The following is a 12,090-nucleotide window of genomic DNA, read 5'->3' on the forward strand; positions in this document are numbered from 1 at the left end:
GGACGAGCCAGTCGCGCGTGCGCACTACTTTCCTGTCGCAGCGCCTCATCCAGCTCGACTCTGATTGGACGACCACTCCGCATCACTGCACAAGTGACTTTGTGTTTCTCCTTCAGCGCTTCCAGGTACGCTTCAGGTTTATGGTTCAGTTCGAAAGTTACTTGGTCCCTACAGGCAGGCAGAATATAGATACTGAGGCTACAGACCACATCCTAGGACAGAGTTCTTAAATCTGAGTACATCTATATGGATGTGTTCTTGTAGTTTAATGGTCTGCATAGCAATTTTTGCTTTGAAGAACAGTATACAAACATAATGGATTTTTATCTTACAGCTCCTAAGTTAAGCTGCATTTTAGGAGGTGATTTTAGCAACTCTGTTGATATGTTTCTTTAAGGTACTCAGCCCAAATAAGCAAACTGAAGTTTTAAAAGTGGCCCAACACCTTTTAAAATGGTGTTAAAATGGTGACTAGTTAGAAACACATAGGTCGTGGGCCCTTTAATGTAAAAGTATCTTCAAATCAGGTTACCCACCTTATGTAGAAAAATAATCCAGTTTGAGCAAACTGGATTAAAAACGTGTGACTTAAAATAATTTTCATCATTTAGCCTGTTTTAAATGCCATTAACTTTTAAATGCCATTAACTTTAATTTAAATGCCATTAACTTCTAATACATGAAGAATTAGAGTATTAAATTTTACCAAATTGTAGTAGAGGAGGTATCATTTTTTACGTACTAAATTGTTATAATTTTTTAGACCTTATTTTAGTAAAATAAACGATGTTATTACATAAATAACAGCATAAGTTTCTGTGTTGATGTTTTTAAAGTTTGGGCTAATTTTCTACAATAAGGATAGGACAAAGAGCAAAGTTATGACTAATGAGGATAACCCAAAAGAAATACAGTCCTAGTCAGAACATAGCAAATAAAATACTTTTATCTGAAACAGTAAATTTCAGGTTATTTATGTTTTATAGGGACTGTCTTTGAGGGGCAAAAATCAACCTGACTTTTTATTCTTTCTAATAAAAATCATCATGAAATATTTATTTTACTTCACTTACTTGGTTATTTTATATTAGATAAAGATGGACTAGAAAGATACCTGTCATTTTAGTCAGAAATAATACAGGTATTTCTCAATAATAACAAACTTATTACATAAACAAATGATTTATAATTGCATTTCAGTCACAAAGTCTGCCAGTAGAGCTGACTATGTGCCGGTCGCTGTAGGTGCTGGGGGATAAACGGACAAAAATTCCTATCGTTATAGAACTTGCCTTCTAATGGGGAGACAATAATAAAGAAAACAGATAAATAAGTAAGTATATAGTGTTAGATAATGAAAAGTGGTTTAAAAAAAAGAAAAGAGTAAAGCAGAGCTGGAGGATATTTCAGTTGTAGATAGGGTAGCCAGGGACGGCCTCCTTGAACAAAGGTCCCAGGGCAATCATGTACTTAGGGCCAGTCGAAACAGCGAGGAGATGGTGACTGAAGCAGAGCTCAGAGATTAGTAGACGGTGTCAAAGAGATAACAAGGAGACGGGGGTGGGAATCATATAGAAACTGTGGACCATTGTAAGAACTCTGGCTTTTATTCTGAAATGGGAGGGTTTTGAACTAAATTAGGAGGCTATCACCATAGTTGAGACAAGAAACAATGATGGCTTGGCCCAGGGTGGCTGCAGAAGAGGTGGTATAGTTTGGAGTCAAGATATGTTTTAAAGATAGAAGCCAGATCAGAGGTGAGAGAAAAAGAGTGGGTAAGAATGACTTAAGTTTTTGGCCTGAGAAACTGGAAGCATGGAGTTGCCATTTATCAAGAAGAAGAAAAGAGCAGAGTAGTTACCATGGGGGGAACATCAAGAGCTTAATTTGGGTATGTTAGATTTGAGGTGGTTACTAGATATTGGTGGAGATGTCAAGTGCAAATCTGGAGCATCACAGGAGAGGCCTACATTGGTAATTTAGAGGATCAGCAAGTAGAGATGCTATTTAAAGCCATGACCCTGAACGAGGACAATAGAGTGAATATAGTTTTTAAAAAATCTTCAGGCAAATGTGTGAAAATAGGTATCTTTGGGAAAAAAATACTCTGGTAAACTTTAGTTCATTTCCTTTCCTTCTTTAATCATTAATTAAATACTAAACTGTTATCAGCATTAAATAGTTTTTTAAGGACATTATACAATGTCTTCAGGATTAGTTAACATTAGAACTACTTGAAGTAAAAGTTTCTGTAACTTTTAATTTTGAATTAACATTTATTAGTTATTGGGTTTTGAGAATGTTGGTTAATTCATTAACCAACACCAACATCAGAGCTGAACATTTCTCCTTGGGGGAATGGAGAGGAGAAAAAGAATTTGAAGACCTCCTTTTCATGAGATTACCCTTCTTTTTTTCAGTTGTGTTTATTCCGTTTGTCTCTGAGCCACTACATTTCATCAATTTTGGACTGCTACTTTTTACTTCAACTCTACAATAAAGTTATAACATTTCTCTTCTGATTCATGCTCTACACCACAACCATCCTGAATCCTATTCTATACTTCAGAATATATGAGAAAACAGAGGCCCAGTGATGATTTAATTTGTTCATATCACACATCAAGTTGATGACTAGGAAAGAATCAGGTCTAGTTCCTAGCTTTTTTCATTTCTAATTTTTCTGCCTTTCCATCAAAATGAGTTTTGGAGGTAAGGTTATTGAACAGCTTTTTGAAGTTTCACGTGCTTATGAAGCAGATTTGGATGTTTGCTTTCCATGACTTTGGCTTACAGGTGAATTCTTTCTGATTCCTTATTTAACTTAAAGGAAATAATGATTCTAGAGGACCCTAAGTCGTTCTAGCAGAGCCGGGGGAAATGTTCAGTCAGAGTAAGTAGCAATTGTACTGTCCCAGAGTTACCAGAACGTTGAAAAGCTTCATTCCTAAAGTGAACAACTAAAGCAGCTGCAGATTTAAGGGGGTCAAATAGGCCCACGTTAGTTCAAAGCTTTACCAAAATACTCCCAAAGCCTCTCTGTAGCAAACAGAGACCTTCACTGAGGAATAATATATAGTTTGTTAACACAAATCATTTGTTAAGATTTATTAACTTGAAAAAAACCGTAAGAACTTTCATTTGGCTATTTGAGTTTTGCCCTTTGCTTTGAAATGACAGCCTTGCAATTCTGTATTATATTTTTCCAAATTAATACCTCAAAACATTATTCCACTTAAAACCTAAGAATACATAATATGATAAATATACTGACCAGAATAGGGTCATTAAAAAATTACACTTCAAGGGTACTTAGGCAGAATGAAACAATGCAGCATTTTTAAGAACATCTTAGATATAAAAGAAGCAGATATAAGAACTTAGAACACAATAAGAAATAGAATTTCCAAAGAAGCCTGTAGTCAAAAGGGTGGAGGCACAAAAAACACTAGATTGTGCAGATACAGTCTAAGACCACAAACCCAGAGGCAAACTTTTTATGTAAACTGTTGGCAAGAGAATGGCTTTCAGCAGTCTCTCTCCTGGTCCCCACAAGTGGAGCCTTACACGTTCTCACTTCTCAGTCACGCTACAGGCAACATAGGGATTCTGCTTACCTTCCCCCAAACTCTCACTCCCATTAAATTGCCATCACAAAGTTATAAAAATCTTTCAAATTGCCGTATCTAGGCTCTTTCCATCTTCAATTCTTGTGCATGGGGCTCTACCTACCACCCCTAAACCTCGGGTTTCCGGAGCTGCTTTTCAGTTCTGACATGCTAACTTTTTCCTCGTCCTGCTCACGCACTTCTCCCTCTCTGCCCACTAACAAAGTACTTTCAGATCTGCTTTGTATAATTTCATGCCGTCGTGACCCAGTCTAATTCTAGAGGTATTACAGTGGCTGAGAAATTTCTTTTCTATTTGATCCCTCCATTTCCATTACCATTGTATTAGCTGAGGACGTTACTTTTCATCAACGTCACTGGATCCAAACCTGGCTGATTATGAGCATCTCCTGAGAAGCTTTTAAAGAATAGATTTGTAGGCCCCTGGAACTTGCATTTTTAATGACTTCCCCAGATGACTCCTAAATTTGAAAACCATTGATACACAAACTTTAGGATACATCAGACTTTAGCAGAATCACTTGCAGGGCTTGTGAAAGCACACATCGCTAGGCCCCGCCTCCACTTTCTTCCGTCTGGGGTGATGCTTGAGAACACACAGTCCTAATATATTCCCAGGTGATGCTGAGCTGATTTGAGAACCGCTCTTTGAGGATCACTGACCTGCACATTTGCCGTAATTGCTTAATTGCCCTTCCTGCCTCAGACTCTTCCCTCTCTAATCCATCTTCCCTGCTGCACCAGAGGAATAGTCTTTCTAAAGCGCAGATCTGATTAGGAGTTAATTTATTGAAAACACCTTTCATAGTGACTGGCTCAGAGTAGATGTTCATAAAAACGTACCAAATTTTAAAATGCCATTCACATTAACAACAATAACAAAATTTTAGTTACTCTCTATGGCTTTAGCATAGCAAATAAGACCTTTCATAATTTAGGCCCAACCTCCAAACACATCTTCCTTCCCTTTCCTCTGCTCACCCCCTGCATTCTACCCTGGGCAAAGTAGACTCCTCACTGTTTCCTGCATTTTCATACCAGCTACACCCTTTTATATTTTAAAATATAAATATTATATTTTACAAATATTACCACATGTCCCAAAGTATCCTGAGAATTCTTAGACAGGTGGACTATCTTCATTTACAATCCACGTTCACAAGACCATTGTACAATAGCATCCCCAAACTAAAAATCTCCTTAAAAAACATATCACAGTTGTCTGGTAGAGCTACAAATTGGTATAATTCTATCTCCATAACTTACACGTTATTTCTCAAGTAGGCACTAGTTTCAATGACTTCAGAAATAATTTAACAAGTAAGTCATATCTTGTATATTTTTTTCCAGACAGTAGAGGCTTGAACATTTAAAACAATATTGCTGTACACATTTTTTTAAAAAATCAAATACATTAATCTCCAAAACCTAGCAATGTAGGGAGAGGAGGCAGATTTAAGAGCAGATATTAAAGCTGATTAAAGTTGCATAGCTAAGTGATAAAAGCTAGTTTCAAACCCGAGCTTTTTGGTTCCAAAGAACTTCTCTACAGCATCAGGTCCTATCACAGATTTACTTGGTAAATTTTACTATTTCAAACGAAAATTAAGTTTTTACAGTAATCCAGTTCCAGTTTCTAAAATAGATCCTATCTTCAGGCTGGAACCCTCTGGCTACATTGTCCCCTGCACATTTGTTTGGCTCATACAATATTTTAAATTTTTAAATTTCAATTGCCATACTTGAAAACTGATTACCCATCAATAATCCAGATTTTTTACTTCTCTTTAAGAGTCAGAAGCATATCCATTAGGATTGCTATTATTAACACAAACAGAAAATAACAAGTGTTGGTGGGGATGTGGAGAAATTAGAATCCTTGTTGAAAGAAATGCAAAATGGTGCAGGAACTATGGAAAACAGTATGGCAACTCCTAGAAAACTTAAAGTTGAGAACTACCATATGATCCAGTAATCCTTCTATGTATATACTCAACATAACTCTAAGTAGGGACTAGAGCAGATATTTGTATATCTGTTTATAGCAGCATTATCCCTAATAGCCAAAAAGTGGAAGCAACTAATGTCTACCAACAGATCAATGAATAAAATGTGGTATATACATACAATGGAATATTATTCAGCCTTGAAGGAAATTTAGACATACGTTTCAGGATGGATGAATCTTAAGGACATCATGCTAAATTAAATAAGCCAATGACAAAAAGACAAATACCACTTATATGAGTTAATGTAGTCAAATTCAGAGACAGAAAGTAGAATGGTGGGTACTATGGACTGGAGGAAGAGGGGATTGGCAAGTAGTTGTTAAAGGGGTATAGGGTTTCAGATGTGCAAGATCAAAAAGTTCTGAAGGCTAGTTGCACAATAATGTGAATACTTAACACTGCTGAACTGTACATGAAATAATGGCTAAGATGGTAAATTTGGAGGGTTTTTTAACCACAATTTTTTTTTTAATTTTAAAACTTAAAACATTTTTACAAAATTCTCTTAGATGTGTTAGCCTTGGATCCATCAGTTTTCCAAGGTGTCAATCAGCTGAAGCTGAAGTGTACTTTAACACCGCAAGCACCCTCCAGAGCCACCAGCTCCAACTCTCCCAGCTTCCTCCCTCCACATTGAGGCCAAAGTGTCAACCGACAACTTCTCCAGTTTTTACTGTCTGTTCTTCACCTGGTCCTCTCTTCTCATTTCTGTTACTCTCAAGGCCACTGCTAGTACTAGAGTTTGCATCCTTTTCTCCAGCTCATGAATTCATAGGACATTTGTAAGATCTTGCTCATTATTTCCCAATCTGTCCTTTGAATTTAAAAATAAAAAATCACATGTATAATTTTTCCATCTTAATTAGTCTTCATACAAAACAATTCCAAAGATGTTATTTATAGTCTAATATACAATTATAATGTCAAGTTTTTCCTTTGACTATTTTAAAAACTCTGTGGATCAGTTTGAAAAGTACTAATTGGGTTATTCAAGAACTCCCAAGTTGTTCCATGGTTATACACTCACCCATTACTTTAAAAAACAAAACCTGTTTACATGATTGTTTTCTCTATTAGATTGTGAGCTTCTCGAGATACTTAGAAGACATACTCTCGTTCTTCATTCTTAATATCTGCACTTCTGCAGTTTTTTTACACTTAAGCAGTTAAACTAAACTGGACCTGGTATTGCTTCACACACCTTGATTACCAGCAACAGTGTTTTTAAATGAAGCATAGCAATATTTCAGAGCATTTACTTTTTCTTGTTCTTATAAAAGCAATCATTCTATCAACTCCTAGTGTTATAAATAGAATGTTTAGTTCTCAAAGGTATTTTGCAATTCTTTCATTAATTTCTAAATACCACTCAAAACATTTCCTGAAATCTCTTATATAAAACCAAGTTTTGCAAATAACACATACTCCTATTCTACCAAAATACTCATAAAACTTATATTCATTTTTGAAGATACATGGTCTTACATATAGATCTAAATGTATATGACAGCAACCATCCCCCAATACCGATCTGGCTCACTTCTGAAATGACTAAAACAAGAGTGCTCGGTATTTGGAACTTTACTTCCATAGCATAAATTAATTCTGATCTCTAATACCATTCAGCCCAGAGAGTAGCTTCTTTGTGCTCCAAGATGGAAAAGAGAGGTGAAGAATTAGGAGACTGCCAACCAGGTTCTAAATACTGTTTCTGTCACTTTTGAGTAAAGCTCCTCAGCCTCCTCCATCTGTAGTTAGGATAATAACTCCTTTGCTGGACTGAAAAATGCATCTTTAGAAAGACGAGCTTATTAGGTTTCAGGACTGAAAGGGGTTTAGGTTATCTTGGGTTTTTGAGGCAGAGGCCATTAGCTAAGATTTCCATTACCTTTCACTTAAGAGTCTTTAGAACAAAGCTTTTCTTCAAGGTGTTTTCCTAGCAAACTTACTATTCACTCACAAATAGTTCGACAAGACAGCGTGATGAAGGGATGGAATGAGACTCATACACTCCTTTGTTGTTTAAGAGAATTCTGTATTTTATGCCAGATTATATAGGCTGTGTGTTAAGATAGCTCCTGGGAAAAATGACTGTTTTATCAAAGTATAAACTTTATTTCTGTATATAAAGTACAGTTTTATTAGATGTTTCTGAGTCCCAAAATAACAGGATATGCCTCATTTTTAGGTTTTAAATAATTGCATAATAAAATACTGTAAGTAGGTATAAAGCTAAAACACAAAGTATGTATGTATTTCTTTCTAATGTAAAGGAGAAGAGTGTCGTGTTCCTTTTGGTACAGACAAAAGGTTCCCAAATCTGTGCGCTAGGCCACCGTAGCAGATTAACACGAGTGCCGCAGGAAGCTGTGAATTTCTGACGCGCACACATCCATGGGGCACAACACAAAATGCTGGTTTGAGGTAGTTCACATTGTCAATAGCAGATAGCACTATGTTTCTTTCCATGACAGTGTTATCTTTGCAAAACTGGATTTTCAGCAGGTGTGGTAAAAAGTACTGTGCAAAAAGCATGGTGGAACAGGAATACTGGCAGTGTTCAAGCTGATTCCAAGGTCTGAGAAGTTGCGCCACATCCACTGTCACTAGTGGTTTGGACGTAAATTCTTAAGCTGTTTGGACCTAACTATTTAATAAATGGAATTATTAGGCATTTCTTTTGGCCTAGGTGTGCTGTGAAAACACTACTGAAACAGTGAAGGGCACCACGAGCTGAGAAAGTACGGGGAACATCTGTGGTACAGGCAAGAAATAACACCAGAACAAGACATTTCATAGTTCATTTTCTACCTAAGAAATTTTCTAAATAGTCATATAAGAAAGGGAAAAAATATATACAAACATACATACAAAGTTTGGATTTTTATTGAAATCTTGTGTTAGGTATCAAACAAAATCTGCTTTCTTCAGATAAAAATATTCTCTCAGATGTATCCAGATAACTGCTAAGTCTAAATTGGTCCTCCAGTCTTATTTTTATTGTCCTCATGAAATGTCCGTATACACTGAGGATGTTCCCGAAAGAATTTTTATCGTGTAAAGGACCGTACATGACGACCTCTACCACTGCCTCCACTAACGAACTTTCCTCGTGAGCCTCCACTGCCGCTATTCGCACTTGCCCAGGAAGGTCCAAGGCCCCCACGACCCCTGGAAGCACGGTCACGAGGACTTGGGCGGTAGCCTGTAAAAGAAAGAATACAGTTTTCAGTTGTAACAAACTGTCCTTTCCATTATATAAACACTAATCTATAACACTGAGCTCAAAGACAGGGACTACTCTTCGCTCCTTTAAAATCCACAGGCCAGTTCTGTGAATGTGTTGAAGACCACTGAGTTGTCCACTTTAAAAAGGTAAATGGTCTAAATGTAAGAATTACATTTCAAATAAAGCCAAAAAAAAAAAAAAGTGCATTTAAAACCAAAAGCTTACATCTGACCAGAAAAATTCTGGACTTGACACAGGAATGTTGCAGAGAGGAAAAGAAGGGTTATATGCTTACAAACGCAAGACAACACTGGAAACGAAAACAGAATACAGTTGGCCTTTGAACAACTCGGGGGTTAATCCAAGTATAATTTACAGCTGGTTCCTCCACATCCTCGATTTCGGCTAACCACAGATCATGTAGTGCTGCAGTATTTATTGTTAGAAAATATCTGCGTGTAAGTGGATAACGCTTGCAGTTCAAACCCACGTCACTCAAGAGTCAACTTGTATTCTGTGCTGAGATATCTCTGTTTACTTTGTTCGGATAGGTACCTGAAGGACTGGCTTTCTTTAGTTACTATCAAGACAGAGCACAACGTGAAACCACTCAGCCTATATACACAGTTCAAAATCTAAAATTTTGATTATTTATACAGAAGATGTACACTGGGCACCCACTCACAGATATAAAATTAAACTGACTTTAGAATTATATGTCTACATTCCAAAATATTCTCTCCCAGAATGAGAATATATGACATTCAACAATTTGAAAAGGAAGATTTGCCTCCCTCCCCCCTCAGCAATGTCAAGTAGGAAGAACGTGTACCTGTAGAACTAAGCGGTCGTAACGGTGGAAGAGGGCCCCTGTTAAAATTGCTCTGGCCTCCGCGGCTCTCATTGTAAGTTCCTCGAGGAGTATTCTGAGCGCTCCAGCTGGAGCCTCTTGTTCCCTCCCGACGACTGTAATTTCCTAAACACAGGCAACACGATCAAAATCTACTTTTTTCACAATTTCAATCGAATGAAGATATGACAGGTTTTTCTTAATCTTCAAAAGTAACAGAAGAGAAACTATAAAATTTTATAACAGAATATAAGCAGAATGGCAGCATCATACGAAGTTAGAAACGGAGGCTCTGAAGCCAGACTGTCAGGGTTCAAATACTGGTTCTGCCATTTCTATGTCCTGGCCAAATGACTGACAAGTTTTCTCTTCTGGTAAGCGGGCATACTAAAAGAACCTACCTTGTGGGACTGGTGAGAGTATTACATGTGAAGTGCTCAAAATAGTTCCTAACTCAGCTATGTAAGTGTTTACTACTAAAGTAAACACCTGTTCTCTTTCACTCTCACTCTCTTAACTCAGGAGCATGGAAACATGCCATCAATCCACTAGTAAAGTATAATTTCTGTAAATTTCTATTTTAGAAACTGAATTTCTAAAATCCTGAAAATATTTAAACCAAGTTATATATAACATTAGGAAGCAAGGAGATAAGAGAATCAAAGATGAACTACATAGAACAATCCTAAGGAAACTGTTTATAAGAACCACTGTGAAAATAACGTATGGCTATTATTTAGAAAGGATAAACACAATTCTCAACGTAAAAAGGGACATAATTAGCCAATACTTCTTTTAAACTCATCATTAAATATACAATTAAACAAAAGTTAACGTAAAAAAATTTTTTTTCTATCCAACGAAGTACTCTGCAAATAGGACCACTGGTCTAGAGGCAGCTTAATTACAGTATCAGAAAAATACTTCATCTGAATCACTTCCATCTGAATCACTTGTATTTGATATTCTGATATTCCAGTATTAAAATAACCCATTAGAAAATATATGTAAGTAGTTACCTTTTGAAGCAGGAGGTGTGAAAAACCTATTCTGACTGTGAAAAGCACCCCGTCCTCCCCGATTGCCTGAAAATCCACCACGAGAAGAAATCTTCTGTGATACTTTGAGTGGCCGTTTTGGTGGAGGTATTCCATCTTGAGGGACCACTTCTTTACTTTCAGCTGCAACAAAGTCATCCACATGCATAGATGGTGGTCTGCTAGTGTTCTGTTTTCTCTGACGAAAAATATCATGGGGTCGTATACCCTGTCCAAATCCTCCCCTGCCCCTTCCTCTTGGTGGGGGCACAACATGAGCTCGTTTGGCAGGTTCAATGTATTCAGATTTTCCACTATTAAAACAGAAACACTCCATGAAAATGTTTTCTTTTACACATTTCCAGTGAAAATATAAGTCAATCTTTGTAATACTGAAAACTACATTTCAATTATTCTTATCCCAATTGTGTTAACTATGCAAATACCTCTATTACTTTCCAGGGAAACACAACAAAACTAGCTAAGAAAGGTACTCACATTTAACTGATATGAATAACAATTTTTAAAAATAATCCAGTTGACCCTTTTTCAAATCATTTAAACTCTCATAAAGTAAAACAACATAACAAATGTACTTGGTATGTCCTGGCCAAATTATTATCTTTTAAAAAAATTCAAAACAATATTCACGATTCAAGTATTATGTCAACTTCTTTTTTCTCTAATACTCAAGAGTCTATCTTAAAATACATTAAAATAAAGAAGGTTACTTTATCACAATCAAGATCTTCAGTAAAATAAATTTTACCTTGAAGTTATAAAGGTCTCATGCTTGTGTTTTCCAAGTTTGAATCCTTTAGTAGTCTTGGTTCTTCCTGGAGATGATGGTTCTGACAAAAATGAGCGCTCTAATTCTGCATGCAAGTCGAAGTCACTACAGCATTTTTCAGAGAGCTCAATTAAGTCGACCTTTACCTGCAGTCATAAAAATGAACAAATGAAAAATGTACTTCAGTGTTACTATTTATGTAACATTATACTTACATGCAACTATTAATATAACATTTGATTACAGAAATTCTTATTTCCTATAAATTGTATTTGACCCTCATAACAAATAAATTATACGTCAGCCTCTTTCCCTCATTTTTTCAAAAAGCAACATCATTGGTAGTTTAAAAAAAAAAGAAAAAAAGCCTTAGGAAGTTAGCTGCTTTTTGGAAGGGGAGATGGGTGCAGAGTTAGCATTCCTCCTCAAAGAAGGGCTATTTATCTAGGAGACCTCTGATGCCTGACAAGGAATTCAGGCTTTCTCTACATAAATTAACAGTGGACTATCTCCAGAACTTTTCCCAAAGAATCTGAAAATAACATA

At 36.4% G+C, this 12,090-nt stretch overlaps 1 protein-coding gene across 2 annotated transcripts in view; it reads right to left on the reverse strand.

Moving 5' to 3' along the window:
* Window positions 1–8,502: 8,502 nt before the first annotated feature.
* VIRMA (vir like m6A methyltransferase associated) overlaps window positions 8,503–12,090 on the reverse strand; it is a 55,177-nt gene continuing 51,589 nt past the window's right edge. For both annotated transcript variants that reach the window (XM_031691161.2, XM_006209684.4), the window contains 4 exons: window positions 11,524–11,690; window positions 10,737–11,068; window positions 9,700–9,843; window positions 8,503–8,843 (listed from right to left, as the gene is read on the reverse strand). In XM_031691161.2, the coding sequence (XP_031547021.1) occupies window positions 8,689–8,843; window positions 9,700–9,843; window positions 10,737–11,068; window positions 11,524–11,690 (798 nt within the window). In that variant the 3' untranslated portion in view covers window positions 8,503–8,688. The remainder of the gene's footprint in view (window positions 8,844–9,699; window positions 9,844–10,736; window positions 11,069–11,523; window positions 11,691–12,090) is intronic.

The sequence above is a fragment of the Vicugna pacos genome, chromosome 25, assembly GCF_048564905.1.
Source record: "Vicugna pacos chromosome 25, VicPac4, whole genome shotgun sequence".
NCBI classification, from domain to species: domain Eukaryota; kingdom Metazoa; phylum Chordata; class Mammalia; order Artiodactyla; family Camelidae; genus Vicugna; species Vicugna pacos.